At 58.5% G+C, this 17,605-nt stretch overlaps 1 protein-coding gene across 3 annotated transcripts in view; it reads right to left on the reverse strand.

Annotated features, from left to right (window-relative positions):
- Window positions 1–370: 370 nt before the first annotated feature.
- The window catches only part of SLIT1 (slit guidance ligand 1), a 64,077-nt gene continuing 46,842 nt past the window's right edge, over window positions 371–17,605 (reverse strand). The window contains exons 7-37 of one of the 3 annotated variants that reach the window (XM_064144570.1): window positions 17,171–17,242; window positions 16,704–16,867; window positions 16,152–16,290; window positions 15,609–15,680; window positions 15,273–15,344; window positions 15,098–15,169; window positions 14,834–14,977; window positions 14,535–14,698; window positions 14,408–14,431; window positions 13,767–13,911; window positions 13,553–13,627; window positions 13,213–13,356; window positions 12,777–12,920; window positions 12,502–12,668; window positions 11,233–11,365; window positions 10,169–10,237; window positions 9,723–9,794; window positions 9,430–9,501; window positions 9,060–9,131; window positions 7,312–7,475; window positions 6,810–6,934; window positions 6,506–6,603; window positions 5,595–5,734; window positions 5,132–5,225; window positions 4,831–4,968; window positions 4,270–4,507; window positions 4,051–4,181; window positions 3,806–3,960; window positions 3,452–3,755; window positions 2,688–2,899; window positions 371–2,612 (exon numbers count right to left, since the gene is read on the reverse strand). In XM_064144570.1, the coding sequence (XP_064000640.1) occupies window positions 2,368–2,612; window positions 2,688–2,899; window positions 3,452–3,755; window positions 3,806–3,960; window positions 4,051–4,181; window positions 4,270–4,507; window positions 4,831–4,968; window positions 5,132–5,225; window positions 5,595–5,734; window positions 6,506–6,603; window positions 6,810–6,934; window positions 7,312–7,475; window positions 9,060–9,131; window positions 9,430–9,501; window positions 9,723–9,794; window positions 10,169–10,237; window positions 11,233–11,365; window positions 12,502–12,668; window positions 12,777–12,920; window positions 13,213–13,356; window positions 13,553–13,627; window positions 13,767–13,911; window positions 14,408–14,431; window positions 14,535–14,698; window positions 14,834–14,977; window positions 15,098–15,169; window positions 15,273–15,344; window positions 15,609–15,680; window positions 16,152–16,290; window positions 16,704–16,867; window positions 17,171–17,242 (4,060 nt within the window). In that variant the 3' untranslated portion in view covers window positions 371–2,367. Of the gene's footprint in view, window positions 2,613–2,687; window positions 2,900–3,451; window positions 3,756–3,805; window positions 3,961–4,050; window positions 4,182–4,269; window positions 4,508–4,830; window positions 4,969–5,131; window positions 5,226–5,594; window positions 5,735–6,505; window positions 6,604–6,809; window positions 6,935–7,311; window positions 7,476–9,059; window positions 9,132–9,429; window positions 9,502–9,722; window positions 9,795–10,168; window positions 10,238–11,232; window positions 11,366–12,501; window positions 12,669–12,776; window positions 12,921–13,212; window positions 13,357–13,552; window positions 13,628–13,766; window positions 13,912–14,407; window positions 14,432–14,534; window positions 14,699–14,833; window positions 14,978–15,097; window positions 15,170–15,272; window positions 15,345–15,608; window positions 15,681–16,151; window positions 16,300–16,703; window positions 16,868–17,170; window positions 17,243–17,605 lie in introns of all 3 variants that reach the window. The other 2 variants (XM_064144571.1, XM_064144569.1) reach the window with 2 other exon arrangements.

Consider the following 17,605-nt stretch of genomic DNA (forward strand, 5'->3'; position numbering starts at 1 on the left):
GGGTGGGATTCCTATGGCACAAACAGTGCAATCCTTCAGTGCTCCTGTGAACTGCTGCCCCGACCCCTTCTCCTTTCCCCAAAGAGTTACAGGTGCCCATCCCCACAGCAGGCACCAGGCCTTTTAGCGTCTCATGGTGCCCCACACACACAGCCCAGGCAGTGACAGCTCCCTTGCAAGGTCTTGTACCAACAACCCCAGCTCTCAGCACCACGTGGGTGATGCTCTGGCCAGAAGAGGTGGCCAGGGCTGTCCCAGGAGTAGCACTCCTGGCAGGACCAACTCTCCCCAGCCTGTGCCACTTTGTACACCAAGCAGCTCTCAAGCACCAGCTGCCCCCTTCTCCCTCCAGGAAAGAAGAGGCTAAGCCTCTAATGAATAAATGTCATGTTCACATGGAAGACAACATAGACAATACTAAACATCTCCTAAAACAATACAGCCTCTGCCAGCAGAAGGATGCTCAGCGCCTCCCTCACCAGCCTAGTACAAACCAGCGTCTCCAACAGTGACACACACAAACCCCACAGGCCAAACAAAGCCACCGTCATTTTCCTGCCCAGTAGCATCTGTAAACAAAAAGAAATCATTTGCTGACCCCCTCCCCCCCCCGAACATATAAAAATACTATAACAAAATGAAATACAAATATATATTAGAATCTGTAAGTATTCTGTATAAAGAGATACTTTAGCGGTTAGCTTACAGCAAGAACAGAAACACAACACAACCAAGCCTCAGCTGGGCCACGGGCAAAATGAGACACGTCCCAGCAGAGGGGGCTCCCACGGAGAGGGCCTTTGTGACAGAAACATATCCCATGGTGGTAAGAACATCCTGGATGCCAGTAGCGAGCAGGGATGGTGACGGCACCTGTGGAATTGGATGCACCTGGGGGATATGGCCAGAGCCTGGCTGCAGCCAGCGATGTGGACCTGAAGCAGATGCACTGGAGTGGTGTGATGGAGACACCTGGGGCTGCACCCAAGAGTTTGCCTGCCCAGGTGGCGTGGTGATGCACTGTCAAGCTGTGTGTGCTGGTCAAAGACAGGCCCCCACCATCCTCAGGCCCCAGAAACGATGCTGTAGAGAGCAGAGGTGTGTGGTACCCCAGCACAGGCTCCCTGTACTCCCACACCAGCCCCCTGCATTTGCTGCAGGCTTTGGAGAGGTGCTGGCTGGGCACCAGCATCCAAGTCCATGAGATGGTGGGACCTGCCCTGGCAGCAGTGTCAGCTCCAGGCTTGCAGGCTTGGGCATCTTCAGCCTCTGCAGTGGGGCCTGGCACCCACAAAGCTCAAGTGCCAGTGATCAGCGCAACAAACCCACAGCCCAGCAGTCCCAGCAGCCTCTTGCCCCAGCTCTTTGGGACATGGGACACCTCTGCCCAGCTGCAGAACCCACAACAGTACCAAGTCTAGAAGAAAGAGGTTCCTGTGTTGCCCCGTTGCAGCACCAACCTCTGAGCAAAGCCACCAGACTGTCCTGGTGGCATTCAGTCCCCGCTTTGCACTAGTGGTGCAATGCTGACCCATGGGGCAGGGCTGGTGCTGGGATCCCCCCAGATGTCTGCACACTATTGCCTGTGACCCGGGCAGCATGTCTGGGACCACCCTGGTCCTGATCCAACCACAACAGGCTGGCGCTGTGCCCAGAGCACTCAGTGCCCAGAGTACAGCCCTGGAATGTTGCCAGGGGGTCAGAGCTGGTGGCACTACTTGGAGCATGCTGGGCTGCAGCACCCCAGGTAGCTGCTGGCTGCACCTGCCCTTGGAGCAAGGAAGCCAGGGCTGCCAAAGGAGTGGACAGAGAGCTGGGCTTTGGGACTGCCAGGGCCACAGGATGATGGCTGCAACAAGCAGTTCTCTGCCAGCTACAGCTTGTCAAGGCCTTTGAGGTGCTGCCAAATTAGGCCTCTTTGCTTGAGGCCCAGGTGATGGAAAAACTTAGGACTTGCCAGGCTGGATGCAAGGGATGTGGCTTCCAGGCAGAGGACATGCAGTGGGACACAGACAGTGCCCTCCATGGCTGCACCAGGAGGAAGGCAGAGTGCCAGAGGGAGCGGGCAGGGGGCAGCAGGGCAGAGCCCACCTCCTACCCACACAGCCATGTGGCTGCAGTTCTTAAAAAATTCTCTATCTACACATTTGCTTTGTTTGTGGTTTTCTTTTCTTTTCTTGTTTCACCTGTTTGTTTTTCTTTCCCCAACCCTTTAGATGCAACAGCTCTGCCCTCCACTGGGCTCCTCTGATGCAGCTGCAGTTCGGGAACAGGCAGACAGCAGCGCTGTGGCTGCAGGGCAAAGCGAGGTCCCTGGCTCCAGGAGGGCTCCCTGCTGGTCCCTCGGCAGTCTGGGGCCGTGGCCGCTCACAGGCACTGGCTGCAGCCGCACTTGCTGGGCTTCTCCACCTCTTCCACGAAGGTGGCGCCGTTGCTGCACTCGAAGGCGTATTTCCTGCGCCGGGGCCGCAGCCCGGTGCAGCAGCTGGCACCGGGGCTGCCACAGGTCCCCCGGCACTCCACCCAGGCCACCGGCCGCGTCGTCTGGCAGATGGCGTAGCCCCGCTGCACCTGGTGGTAGTCCCGCACCGGCTCGCCGTGGCACTCCGGCTCTGTGGGACAGCAACGCTCAGTCCAGCATCCCAGCGTGGGGCTGCGTCCCGGGCACCCATCTCCCCAGCACCTACCTTGGTCACAGAGAGCTCCAGCATAGCCACTGTGGCACTCACAAGTGGGCTGGCCGTCGGGGGTGAGGTGGCAGTGGCCGTGGACGCAGGGCTGGTGGTGGCAGGGGTCAGGTGGCTCCGTGGGTTGGTTGCAGAGAGCACCCTGGTAGCCCTCATGGCACTGGCAGCTATAGGAGAGGGCATCGAGGGGCAGGCACAGCCCATGCACGCACCTGCGGGCACCCGGCAACATCAGGGCCCTGCCAGCACAGCACCGCACAGCAGCAGCATGCACAGCATGACAGGGCTCAGCACTGGCCTGGCACCAGCACAGTACTGCACTGGGACTGGCATGGCATAGCTATCATGGCAGAGCACTGCAACAGCACTGGGGTGGCTTTGACATGGCACTATCAGCTAGAACATCCCTGGCATCACTAAGTGCCAGTGGCATATGACACTGTATGGCATCACCATGGCATGGCAACATCAGCATGACCCAGTCCCCGAGGAGGGTGGCAGACAGCCAATAAGAAGACTGGGCAGGGCAAGCAGTGAGGAGGGACAGCCAATGGAGAGGGCAAGGATGAGAAGGGTGGGTATTGAGGAGCAGCCAATGAGAAGGCAGCCAGTGCAGAAGGGGCAGTCAATGAGCCAATGAAGTGACAGCTGTGGTGGTCAAGGTCATCGCTGTTGGACAGCCAACGGGGCAGAAGGGTCACTGCAGAGCAGCCAGCAGGGCAAGGCTGTTGCTGCTGGGCAGCCAATGGGGCAGAAGCACTCACTTGTGCCCCTGGCAGGGGCCGCCACGGGGCTGGTCGCAGTGGGGCCCGTCCCAGCCGGGCTCACAGTGGCAGACAGGGCCCTGGGCACCAGTGGGCTGGCAGATGCCGTGCAGGCAGTAGAGCTTGCGGCAAGGCTCACAGCCTGGCACCACCCCCGGTGTCATCCGAGTCTTGGTGAAGTCCTGCAGCTCGTTGTTGATGTAGAGGTTGCGGATGCACCCGTGGAAGCTGGTGCCATTGAGGAGCTGCCAGAGGCGGAAGGCAGCTGAGTTGACATCCACAGGCATCCCTGGGGAGAACAGGGCTGTCAGCATGCCCAGATGACCCCCGCTGCCCCCCTGCCCCCTGTCCTACCTCCTACGTAGAGGGGAGCCTCGCTGTTCAGTGTGTAATGCTTGCCCGAGTTGTCCATGGTCATGGGGCTGCCACCATCAATGGAGAGGTTCACCATCTGGTCAAAGGTCACCAGCTCCACAGTGTGGAACTGCCCGTCGTTGATGGTTTCAGCACTGGCAGGGATGGCTGGGTCACTGGGGAACCCCCCCACCCATGCAGTGGTGGGGGTGGTCCCAGAAGAGTGGGGAAGGGGTGGCAGGTACCTGTAGATGGCTGAGCTGGGGTGAGTGCCAGGGTCATAGCTGACTCTGACATGGCCCTGGTACAGTTCCACTGCCATATGGTCGCTGTCACCATTGTACAGCAGAATGCCGTTGCCTTCGGCCGTGGAGACCTGGCAGGAGAGAGGTGGGAGCCCATATCCCTGGCACAGTATTCCCAATACCATTTCCCTGATGTCCCCATTCCCCTCCAGCCCTCACCTGCAGAGTTATGTTGGCCCGGGGCCAGTCCTGCAGGTCTGTAAACTGCAGATACGTGTCACGGTCCACAAAGTTGACACTCAGCAGCTTCTCACACTTGGGGCCACCAAAGCCAGGCAGGCACTGGCAGAGGGCACGGGCACCACGCTCCACACACAGGGCCCCATTCTGGCACTCAGCTCGCTCACAGAGGCTGGGTTGGCTGGCAGCATGGGCTGGCATCTCACAGAGCTGGCCACTGTGGGGCAAAGGGTGCTGCTTAGTATGGGGCTGGGAAAGGGCACTCTCTGCCCATTGCCTTTGGGATCCTCACCGAGGTTCTCCAGACAGTGGCACCAGAAGGATGCCTGGATGCTGAGCCATGCCCCCGGGTCCCTCCCTAGGGACACTGCTCCTCCCAGTCTCCTCCCTGGAGACCCACATCCCCAGCCCAATTTCTGAATGGATGGATGGATGGGAGGAGGTGCTGGATGGGTGGGTGGATGGGGTAACTGGCCCCTCCTACAGGGTGACATGTGTCCATTGCTGCTATCCCCCAGTGGACCCACACCCTGGAGGTACCTGTAGCCCTCAGCGCAGAGGCAGGAGTAGCCGTTCACCTCGTCCAGGCAGCGGGCGTTGTTCTGGCACCGGTGGTCCTGGCAGTCGTCAAAGTCCTCACTGCAGTTGCTCCCCACATAGCCGGGCGCACACTCACACCTGGGGCAGGCCACGGGCTGACAACTGCCCCTTCCTTTCCCCATGTACCAGTGGATGCCTCCCCCTCCCTGTGACCCCTCACCAGCCTGTGATCTGCAGCCCCCAAAAAGCAAACCTCTCCTGCCAGGCAGCTGGGAGATAGGGGGCTGTGGAGGGGGCTCACCTGGGCCCCTGGCTGGTGGAGATGCAGGTGGAGCCATGCTGGCATGGACTGAGCTCAGGCAAGCAGAAATCCAAGGGCTGCTCGCAGAAATCCCCTGCAGAGTAGAAGAGAGGGTGTCAGGGGTGCCGAGGGACCAGAGGAGTCCCAGTGGACCAAGGGGAGCCCACAGGGTGCTTAGCTCGAGGTAGGGAACTGCTGATCCCAAAGTTTGCACTGCCACGGGCATGAGGCTCTGCTCTTGCCTGATGCATGCACAAAAGGCATCCCTCAGGTATGGGAGCTCAGCTGGTGCACCCAAGCTCGAGGCAGCTGGGCGCAGAGAAACCCAAATGCCATGACAAGAGGCAGGGGGCAGCAAGGAGAGAAGCTTTTAGCACTCATCATTGGTAAGGGAGAAGCAGTGGGCACATGTCCCTGCCAGGTCTGTAGGGTTTGACGATGGCTGAGCCTTTGTGATGGGTACCTGTGTAGTGGGCAGGACATAAGCAGGTGTAGTTTGTGGCACTGAGCACACAGGATCCTCCATTCTCACAGCTGTGGTCCTTGCAGGGGTTGCTGGCAGCACGGCAGCTAAGGCCCTCAAAGCCCACCGGGCACAGGCATCTGGCATGAGGCATAGGGCAGTGTCAGAGGCTGGGAAATGGAGCATTTCAGGGTGCTTCCCCTAAAAATGCCAGCACAGGACCTTGGCAAGAAGGACTCACATGTGCCAAGAGGCTCAGGTGGGTGCCCTGCTGTCAAGTACCAGGTGCAGGGGATGGTGGCAATGCACAGCCCCACAGGAGCACATGTGAGGATGCTGAGCTCCCACAACAAGGGGCTGAGAGGCCACTAGCAGGTGGCGACAGGGGCTGCACAGAACATGTCCTTGCCCCCATCTTCCCCAGCCTGACCTTGATTTTCAGCCACTAACTGGGAGGCAGTTCCCAGAAAGTGCTGAAGTGTTCAAGGCAGAGCGAGGGATGTGTGCAGTCACAGCAGCAGCCCTGGGACTGCATCCTGCCTCATCTCACAGCCAGCCCTGCTGCAGCAGCCAGATCCCAGCCCCAGAGCCTGCTGCCCTTTGCCTCTCCATACCTCTTGGTGTGGCAGGACCCCCTCTTCCTCCTACCCTCAGCCCCAGAGCCTGCAGGGACAGGGAGTATGGGTAAATGGAGCCAGTGCTCTTGCTGGAGTTGTGCTGGCAGAGGTGCGGGCAGGGGTGAGCAGAGCAGGCAGCATGGGTTGGAGCTGATGGGTGAATGTGATGTCCCAACTACATGCACAAGAAGCATGCACAAGGGGGAGGAAGCACCAGACTGTCTCTATGGCATTCCAGGGATCCACACTGCTGCCCAAACACCCATCTTCTGTGGGTTCCTGTCTAGCACTCACCTGAACCTGCCTCCTTCTCCTTCCTGCGGCTGGCAGGTCCCTCCATTGGCACAGGGGTTGGAGGAGCAGCCACTGAGTGCCACCTCGCAGTCCTTGCCCTGGACAAACCAGGAGAAATGGGAGTGAGGAGAGTGACACAGCACTGTGTCCCACTACTGTCTTGTCCCACTCGACAGAGCACTGCCAGGTGCATGACAGATCCACAAGCAGCAACCCCATGGGCACAGCAGGGTCCTCATGCTGCTCCCTCTCCCTCTGCAGGTATGGTCCCCCCCCAGGTTGGGGTCCTCTAGGACCAGGGTACCTTGTAGCCACTGGGGCAGGCACAGCGGTAGGAGCCAAGTGGGTCATTGTGGCAGGTGCCCTGGTTCTGGCAGGGGTTAGACAGGCAGGGGTTACACTTGGCCTGGACACTCAGGGCAGGCGGGCCTGCAGGATGGGAGGTGCAGAGATAACCATCAATGTAGGCAGTGAAGAGAAGGCATCCATTTGTGGGCACCACCGTTGGGATCAGAACCCTGGCTGTGGCAGGGAGTAGAGCCTGCCCTGCCAAGAGGCTGTGCACCAAGCAATGGCACAGTCATGTGCTTGATTGGTCACCAGGGATGGCCATCAGCCAAGTAAGTGGACCCAAATATTCCAGTCCCCCTTTTCCACAAGGCGACTCAATGACTGAAATGCTGGAGTCCTCCAGACTCAGGGAGCATCACCTTGCCAGGCACGGGGGAGCAAGTGGCTTAGCTCCTCACACACCTGCTGCCCTGCCTAGGGAGTGCACAGGTAGACAGCCAGACAGCACCTCTCACCTTGGCACTCAAACTTCTTGGCAGGGGTGGTGAGCAGCAGCTTGCCTTCCATGTCAGGGGGCCCAGCACAGCGGGCAATGCCTGGCTCCTTGTACCCTGTCTTGACCCAGCTGGAGAGCCAGCGCAGGTTGCAGCTGCAGTACAGGGGGTTGGCCCCGATGGCCCTGCAGAGGGAAGGAAAACAAAACTGCCTCCACTGCCCTGTTGGAAGGAACTGGGGTCATAGGACTGGACACCATTCTGCTACTTGGCTGGGCTGCCACGTGATGGTGGGACCCAATTCTCCTGTTTCTGGACCCACCAGTGGTGCTGGCCATGGTGGGAGGACTGGAGCACACAGCCCCACACTGCTGCCCAGTTAAACAACATTGCTGCCAGCCCCACAGCCCATGCAGTGCTCCGCAGCTCCACGATGGGGCTCTCCTGTGCTGCCCACACAGAAGTCCTTGGGACTGCCTCTCCAAAACCTGGGCAACACTACTTGAGCCCAGGAAGAACCAGGCAAAGCCCCTTGAGGCTGTGCAGAAACAACAGGACCATGACACAGGAGATGTGGGGCTGGCCGGGGCTCTACTACACCACCCTGCAGAGCAGGAACAGGGGAGCAGGCCAATGGGGACAGAGTATCACAGCCAGGGCTTGTGTGGACAGCATTGAGGGAGAGCAAGGAATTGCTCTGAGACACAAAGAGGAGGAATAAAAGAGAAGGAGGAAGGGCAGAAGGAGGAGAAAGAGGAGAAGGGGGAGGAGGAGAACGAGGAGAGGGAGGGGGAAGAGGAGAAGGAGGAGGGGGGAGAGTTGCTCTGCCCCACAGCAGAGCAGGGCAAGGAGCAGCAGGTGATGTGGGAGGCTGAAGGGCTGGTTGTCCCTCTGAATGCTCCTTCACTGCAAAGGTCAGCAGTGACAGAGGGCCAGCACAACTCACACCCGAGACCAAGGAAGGAGACAGCAGCCCAAAAGGCAGGTGGTAGGGACAGCAGGTCTACTGGGGCTTACAAACCTGGTCCTACTTCACCACAGCGCCGGCTGGTGACACAGCTCAGCCCTGCGGGAACAAGCAGCACCATGCTTCAGCAGGAGAAACCGGTGAAGAACCAGGGAAGACCAGACTGAGCAGTGCTGCTCCCAAAACGCACAGGGGAGCCAGGATTGGAAATCAAAATGCTCTCCACAGGCTAGAGGAACAGCCTGAAGCCCCCAGGATGCTAGGAGCAAGATTGTCCACAAAAAGGTGGGTGGGAACGGCTCAGAAAGGAAAGAGAAGGGAGTGAAAAGTCACCGTGAGCAAAGGCTGTGCTCCAGGGGTAAAAGTTCTCTCAAAGAGGGGCTAAAACATCAAGGCTGGAGGGAAGGTGCTTGATGGCAGATTTGGAGAGGCTGCTGCATGAAGTGCCAGAGCAGCCCCAAACAACCCATGGCCATGCCAGCACCCTGCATGGCTTTACCTGTATGTTAGGGGTCGCTGGAGACCTGGTGGAGTAGGGAGGAACCCCACAGCACCTCCAGCTAGGACCATAAGACGGCAGTAGCACTAAGAAGCTCAACTGCACACCTAGGCTCAGGGAGTGAGCACCAGGAGGGCAAGCACAGCATGGCACAGCCCCATAAACACTTCCCTAGGTATGGCACAGCCCAAAGAGGAAAGGAGGCAGCTCAGCCAACAGAGAAGCTGGGCTCAGACCCGTGGTTCTTAAAGGTCTCCAGAGCCTGAGTCCAGCCTTGCACCTTGTGACGCAGGAGATACTCACAGATGGGACAGGGAGGTAACATCTGCAAAGATGCCCTCTGGGAGGCTGGAGATGTCATTGCCATGGAGAGACCTGCAAAGAACACAGGCTCCTTTGATGCCCATTGCTTCAGGGTAGGCAGCAATTACTGTGACCAGCTGGGCTGTCCCCAGCTCATAGGTGTGGGTGGCAGAGCTGGACTCCAACATATTGCCACTGTTTCAAATTCACCATCTGCTCTGAGAGGCTGATGAATCTCCTCTTGCTCCTGCTGCAGCCTGTACCCTGACTATCTGCCTGCACGCAGCTCCAAAGTGGGCACAGAAGACACAGGCAGCAGCAGAGCATGGACTAAGTGGGGCTGTGAGCAGGACTAGGGGCAGGTACTTACAGCAGCCGGAGGGAGCGGAGGCCCTCGAAGGCCAGTGGAGGGATGCACTGCAGGGCATTGTAGCTGAGGATCCTGTGGAAGGGAAGGAGAAGGCGACACAGCACCAGGGGTATTGCCATGGGCATCGCTCCCCTCAACCACCCCTGCCACCCCATGTCAGCTCCAGCTCAAACCACAGCTACAGCCAGCCAAGCGCTGCAAAGGTGGATACCCTAGCGTCCCCAGCAGCCTCTCAATCTTTGAGGTCCTCCAGGAACAGGGAACCTGTGGCATGCTGCAGGGTCTGTACTTACAAGGTGGTGAGCTGGCTCATGTTGGTGAAGGAGGAGTTGCTCAGGGAGCTGATCTTATTGTTGCTAAGATCGCTGGAAAACAGAAACCCCAGCTGGAGCCAGTCAGGCCCTGTGTGTGTCCCCTCACTGCTCCAGCTGTGGTGGGGTAGGAACAGCAACACAGCACAGCCTCTAAGACAGCAGCAGGACTGCTGCACAGGGTGATGGCAATGATGCCACTGTCCCCTCTCTGCTGCATGCCCCACCCCAGCAGAGGCTGTGTGAATCCAACGAGTGAACATAGCTGCCAGCCAGCTATGTCCAAGTACAGAGGGGACACAGGAGAGGGTCCCTGCACACTACCAGTCCTCTCCTCAGGATTGCACATCATGGGAACAGCCTCTGTCCTCACCCACAGATCCCAGCAGTGGGACCAGCTGCCTAGATTCTTGTTCCTGGTTACTTACACAAGCTGCAGGTACTTGAAGTTGGAGAGTTGCCCTGGGACCTGAGTGAACTGGTTTCCATCCAGGTAGCTGCAAAGGAGAACAAAATCACCTTAGGGTGGCAGAGAAGCAGAAGAGTCCTCTCTCTGATGCCCTGTTTCTCCTGCACACTGCCATGAGCCTTGGGCTGTGAGGAACACCTCCAGCATCACCTTCCTGGCACCCAGGGCCCATGGGGGCAACCTGTGACCCTTGGCCCAGTCAGAGTGCTGGTATGCAAGCTCAGCACACCCAGGGACTCTGCAGGCGGTTCCCTGGGGACAGTCCCCCAGCAACCTGTGTGTGAGCGCAGCCAGCCAAGGGCTGCATTTACACATCCTCTGTGAGTGTGGGTGGCTTTAAGTGTTCCCAAGGCATGTGTGAGAGAGCAGAGGATGCAGAGAGAGGAGGGCTGTGCAAGACAGTGCAAGGGTGTGAGAAGGTGGTGTTCATATGTATGTGCATAACCTGTGCCTACACCCTCTGCACACAGGACTTGCTGTTGTTCCCCATCCAAGATGGATGCAGAGACTCTTCTGTAGCAATGGGCATCATGGTGCCTGCACATCCAAACCTGGTATGGCTGCTTGACCCTTGTGGTGACGAGTGGCTGACCCCAGGCAAATCACATCACATCACATTGTGTGCTCAGAGCCAGGGCTGCCAAGAGCATCTCCACAGCCATGGCGAAAGGTGAGAGGGGCTGGAGAGCTGGCAGAGGCAGGATGGCCCCAGACCCCTGGGCTGCATGGCTGCAGAGAGTGGCTGCCTCCTGCTGCCCTCTCCCAAGGGCCTAAGAGCATGGACTTGGCTGCTATGACAACATCCCTTGCACATTACCCTTGGTAGCCCTAAGTGAGAAGAGAAGCTCTTGATAAGCCCCTTGGGTCAGGGTCCTTTGTCTGGGTAGGGATCCTGCTCCCACTACTGGGCTGGGGGTGCAGGAGGGACCAACTCTGCTTTGACACTTGCAGTGGCAGAGAGCCCTGAGCTGCAAATTTGTTGGCAATCAGGAGGGAGAGCCTGGGCACGCTTCTATCACTCACAGCTCTGTGACGTTCTTGGGGATCCCCCTGGGCAGGGCCTTGAGGTGCTTGTTGCTGCAGCGGACAACAGTGTCAAGGCAGGTGCACTCCTGCGGGCATTGCGGCCGGGGGATGCAGCTGGTCTCCTCCTGACCTGCACCAGGCACAAAGAGCCACAAAGTCACCAGGGCCCAGCTCTCAGACACTGTGAGGCTGCACCCGATGCCTTGTGCCCACCTCTCAGACACTATGTGCAGCTGGACTTGATGCCTTGTGCCCACCTAGGACTGCTTCCCTCCCGTGCCGATCACCTCCCCTCACTCCCAAAGCAGAGCGGTGCAGGCAGCCCACTTGCAGGCAACAGCCTTAGCCCCTCTGAGAGCCAGCAGTGCAGGAATCGCTTCTGTGCCCAGAAACCACCTGCCCCACTGGAATGGATGTGACTAGTCTGCTTCAGGCTACTCTGGTTGTCACAGCTTTTAAGCAAAAAACACACTCCCAGAGATGGCAGAGGGAATGGCACCAGAGAAGAGACTCCTGAAATAACCTCCTTCATGAACCCCATGCAGGCTAGAGGGAGCAGAGCCTGCTTGAGCCTCCAGAGAGGGCGGCACCGCTCCCCCTTCCCTGCTGCAGCACAGGGCTCCTGTGGGAGAGGCGTCCCCAGGACGACCGTATGGTATCTCGCACCGCTAGCAACAGCACAGGATGCAACCCTTCAGTTTTTGACGTGGTGGAGGAGGGAAAGCAGAAGAAACGATGATTTGTTTGCAAATATTTTCCAGAGGGCTCCAAAGCTGTTCTAAATTCAATTTTTTTTTAAAAAAAGGGTTTTCTCTCAACACACACACTCCCTGCATGCTCCATCTGCCCAGCTCCAGTCAGTCTGAAGGGCCGGGAGGGGAAGGAGGGAAGGAGCAGGATGAATTCAATCCTGGTGGGTTTTGTCTGCACACCTGCCCCAGGCCGGCACCCAGAGCATGGTGATGTATGAGCCTGTCTATGTGCAAGGGTCACACAGTGCAGTGGGTGCAAACTCCTCTCCTAGCCTCAGAGCAGCTTGTGGTGTTTTAGAGTGGCCCTAAGGGCTGGGTACCCAGAGGGGAAACTCATGCATTATGACCCGTGGGAGTTATTACGGGAGGCTGAGGGAACCTCTACAGCCACCAGCTTGCCATGGGGCACTGGCAGGAACAGGTACAGTGCTGGGACAAGGAGCACAGTACCAGCCTGGCAGGAACAGCAGCCTGGTATCTCCTCACCCCCAGTGCCATAAGCCCCGTGAGTTACCTTCCTCACACCTGAAGTCGGGGAAAGCCACGTCCTGGAGTGGGATCTGCCGGAGGAAGTTGGGATTTTGGCACCGTGGGTTGCCTGTCACAATCTTCCTTCTGCGCAGCCAGTCCCCCAGCCAGGCCAGCTGGCAGTTGCAGTTGAAGGGGTTGGCAAGGAGGTTCCTGCACACGGAAGGGAGCACAAGGGCATCACTGAGCAGCCACCAGGCAAGAAGACCCTCTGCAGCCCCACACTTAGACGGGGACTCTCTCCCTGGGCCCACAGCATACAGCGTGGAGAGGGCCTGCAGCGTGTCGAAGGCGCCTGGCGCGATGGTGCTGATCTGGTTGTCGTACAGGGAGAGCAGGCGGACGTTGCGCAGCCCTGTGAAGCTGTCGTTGTGGATGCAGCTGATGCGGTTGTTCCTCAGCATCCTGTGGAGGGAAGGGGATGCACCTAATGCACCTAATGACCTGAGCAGATGCCATGGGGGAAACCCACCTCAGCAGTGTCTGGGCTGTGCCCACCTTGCTGCCAAGCAGTGGAATGAGCTTAAACCAGTACCTGAGAAGAACTGCCCCCCAGCTCTGGATACAGCCAGCAGATGGAAAAGGCTCTCCGGAGCTGGCCCCACAGTGATGCGGAGAGCAGCAGCCCAGGGCAGGGCAGGGGAACAAGGACCAGAGACACTGCTGCCCATGTGCCCATAGTGGAGGGGGCACTCACAGGGTCCTCAGCCCATCCAGGCCCCTGAACATGCCGCTCCGAACGGACTCCAGCTGGTTGACGGTGAGGTGCAGCTCACTGACTGAGGATGCCCCCTCAAACGCCCCGTCCTCAATCTCTGACACCTTGTTGTTGCTGAGGTTGCTGTGGAGAGGGGAAAGCAGGCTGGTATGGGAGCTCTGCCATGACCTCATCCTGAAACATTCAGGTCCCACCTCAGGGAACCCTCATGTCAGGGTATGTTCCCAATTTCATGCTCCATGCTGCCTGCCATTGGGACCCTCACGTAACCTCTCACCCCTGGGCACTCCCAGTGGAGCTGTGCCATCTTGATACTCACATTTTCTTCAGATGTGGGAGTTTCTTGAAGATGCCAGTGGCTTCCAGGACAGAGATTTCATTGTTGTTCAGGCGCCTGGGGTAGGTGAGAGGGAAAAGATCTCAGGAGATACATGCAAAGGGACTGGCACAGACCAGACCTTGAGCCAAAGCCCAGCATCAGCAATGTTCCAGCTGCAGAAGGGAAAGCAGGGTGGAAGGGAGGAAGCTCTTACAGCTCTACAGTGGACTGTGGGATGCGCTCTGGGATCTTGGTGAGCCTCAGATTGGAGCACTCAACCACATTGGATTCACAGCGGCACTTCGGGGGGCAGATCACATCGCTGTTGCACTCGCTGTTCAGCTGGTAATCTTCTGTCCCTGTGCACCAGGGAGGGCAGCATGGACTCCCGTGGGCAGAGGCACAGGGGCTGCACCTGCTTGCCTCTCCTGTGAGCCTCCCACACCCCTAGCTGGACTCCAACTCTTCCCCAACTGCCCTCATCCAAGCCACCGCACACATATCACTCCTCTCTGTGCCCAAAGCAGCTTATCCGCAGGGATATTTGTACTGGGTACACGGGGCACTGCACTGCCCACCACCCTCTACTCTTCTGCAAACCAGAGCTGAACCCCAGGGACATCTCTGGGCCCATTCTGATAATAAATAGATGGGAGATGCCACAACATGTCCTGGTACCCAGCACTTCTGTTACTGCAGCAGCTGGGAACTCAGCAACAAGAAGCAAGGGGAAGCGCAGCACAGTCCTGCTGGTCCAGACTGCAGGGCTCTGGTACAAGCACCCCAGAGGCAGCCTGGCTGAGAGGGCTCTTTGCACATACACCCCACGCACATGTGTGTGCCTCCTCCTCTTACCTGGGATGAAATACTGCTCTTTGGCTGCAAGGAAAGAAAGGCACATCAGCTCAGGGAGCACAGGGATGCAAGGCTGGGGCAGGGCTGGGAACAGGGTGCCCGCCACAGCGTTGGGGGTGGCTCTCACCCGAGCAGCGAAACTTCTTGCTCTTGATCTGGCCAATGCGTTTGTTGGCCAGGCGCCGGGGGCTGGCACAGCGGGCACCACTGGTTTCAATGGGGTTGGCACGAAGGAAGTCTGCCAGCCACTTCAGGTTGCAGTCACAGACAAAGGGGTTCTGGGCCAGATGCCTGAAACAGTGACAGCAGGTGACACACTGCTGGGGGGCAGCGGGTGACCATCAGCTCTAGACCTGGCTACCTGCCATGATACTTCCCTCCCAGACAGCCACCCGCTTGGGCACTGGAGCTGGCACAGGCACTCACAGGGTCTGGATGGCTCGCAGAGAGGTGAAGGTGCCCTTGGCCAGGCTCTGGATCTTGTTGTCATAGAGTGAGAGAAGCGAGAGGTTCTGCAGGTCCTGGAAGGTGTCTGCCCGCACACAGTTGATCTTGTTGGCATTGAGAAGCCTGGCATGGAGGGAGGTCAGTCAGTTTGGGAACTTCTTTCAATGCACCATGGGTGCTGGGGACCTCAACCCCACTCCTCAGTGTCCTCACAGAGCATCCCACCCACCACCAGCAACTTACAGAAGCTGCAGGGCAAAAAGTCCCCCAAAAACGCCCTTGGGGAGGTCCGTGATCTTGTTGCCATACAGCACTCTGAGAGAGAAAGGCAAGTGTGAGAAGGATGGAGGGTACAGTATGGGGCACAATTCAGAGGACACAGCACCCACCACAGCCCACCCCTGGTGTAGTCACTTACAGGGAGTTCAGCGAGCGCAGCCCCTGGAAGGCATCAGGGGCGATCTCCGAGATCTGGTTGTTGCTTAGGTCTCTGAAACCCAAAGGGAGAAAGTGGCCTGGTCCCTTCTTCCCTCATTTCCCCATCCTCCCACTGAGCCCAGAGGACTACCCCCAGCACCTGATACACAGAACTGGGGGTATCCAAGAACCGATCTCAGAGCTGCCACGTGGGGCACCCCTGCCATGGGAAATGCCCCGTGCCTGTCAGAGATGGGGGCTGCAGGCTCAGAGCTGCAGCCAGTGTGGGTGAAGGGTGCTGGGGCTCAGGCTCAGCTGGTAGGTGCTGCATGCTTACATCCTGCGCAGCTTCTTGTAGGGGGAGAAGGCGCCTGGGGGAATGGACTTGATGCCGTTGAGCTCCAGGCGTCTGCAAAGAGAAAGGGAGAAGATGACAGCTGTAGCGCTGGCCAAGTTCTAGCACCCCAATGACAGTGATGGGGAGGCTGCAAGGTCCCCAGGCTTGCAGTAGGTTACCCCACTGAAGTGGTATTATTCACCCCAAGGACAACTTGCAGCCTATGATCAGGGCTTTCTCCATCAGGGAAGGGTGCTGGCTGGGGTGGGTGGGAACACCTCCTACCCCACAGCACCCTGGGTTTGGGCGGGCCTGCTGCCTCCCATGTGCTTTGTGTGCCATCCCCGTGGGGGCTTTGCACCATAATTGGATTCCCCTAAGGAGATTATTTGTCTATTTACATTGTTAATGCAGCTAACTCCAGGGATAAATCTGGGCAGCATGGCAGAAGAGCAAAGAAGGCCTGTGTGAGGTGGCTGAGCCATGGGGCTTGCCCCTGTGCTTGAGCCATCAAGAGCCTGGTGGCGAGGGGTCCATACTCACATTTCGGTCATGGTCTCAGGCAGGTTGGCAGGGATGGCTGTCAGGCCCTTGCCTCGGCAGTCCACAATGCCATTGCTGCAGGTGCACATGGCTGGGCAGGAGCCGGAGGACAAGCTACAGAGCTGGACACGTGCTGAGTCTGTTTGTCCTGTCAAGGAAGCAGTCAGCATGGGAGCTGCAAGAGCTGAGCCAGGCAGGTGGAGGGCAGCACCCTGAGGAAGGGACTCTGGTGGCAGTTGCATGTGCTGGGACAGCTTGTGGCACCCCAGGCTGGTGCACAAGACTTTGGTGCACTCCAACCCCGTGTGAAAGGCATGCAGCTCCAAGGGCACAGACTGATGCATGCTCTGTCACACCAACAGGGGGGTGGTCTCCACGTGTCACCTCCACGCCTGGGATGCTGTGGACCTGAGGTGACCCCACAGCACGCATCCAGACTCTGAGCTGGTGCACATGTCAGGCAGGGGAGGAGTGCTGCACTGATGGGATAGGCTTTGCCCCTCACCCTTTGTCCCTGCCCTGGCACCTGCCACCTCCCCTGCCCCCTCTCACCGGAGCAGCTGAACTCATTCTTCTGGACCTCAGCCACGTTGAGGCCACGGAGCTGTGCTGGGGCAGCGCACTGAGTGAAGAGCCCGATGGTGGGTCGCTGGCGCAGCCACTGCGAGAGCCAGGCCAGGTGGCAGTCGCAGAACAGGTGGTTGGAGTGCAGGCGGCTGCAGATGGACAGGGCAGTCAGCAACCACGGCAGAGTTCCTACCCACCCCACTGCCATCCAGCTGCCCAACCTGGCTCATCCCAAAGGTTGGGAGCATAGAGAGTGAGACATGGAGGAGCCTGAGAGCAGCTGTGCTGGTTGCCAAGGCCAACTAGCAAGGATGCTCTACACTGGTATCCCATCCATGCCCTCCCCAGGATGCTGCCTCAGCAATACTGAGCTGCTGGCACCAGCAGCAGAGCTGGGGACATCCCATTCCAGCTCAAGGGGTCCCTCCCATACCTAGGACCCCAGCACTCACAATGTCCGCAGCTTGGGCATGTGGTTGAAGCTGGACACAGGGATGGAGGTGATATTGTTGTTATTCAGGGTCCTGTAGGAAGTCAGAGTGGGCCATCAATGGGAGTGTGAGATGGTCCAGGTAGCATCAAAACCCTGGGAGCAACAGCACCCATACACCTCGCAGCACAGGGTGGGTGGAGAGGTTAAGGACAGGGACAGTCCAAACTCTCAGGCAGGGCTTGCTGCCCTTTCCAGACTTCTCCCCTCTACAACCAGCTGCAGCCAGGTGGACTGCCTGGGGAAGGATCAAGCCCAGGAGCACAACCTTGTGGCAGTGGCACCAGACCCTTGCTCAGGTCCTCTCTGGGGCCAAGGAGAGATGGCATGCTGTGGATGTCCCTGCAGCACCTCTGTGAATAGGGAGCACCCAAGGACACCCAAACCCATACAAGGT

This window comes from Pogoniulus pusillus, chromosome 6 (assembly GCF_015220805.1).
Source record: "Pogoniulus pusillus isolate bPogPus1 chromosome 6, bPogPus1.pri, whole genome shotgun sequence".
Taxonomy (NCBI): Eukaryota; Metazoa; Chordata; class Aves; order Piciformes; family Lybiidae; genus Pogoniulus; species Pogoniulus pusillus.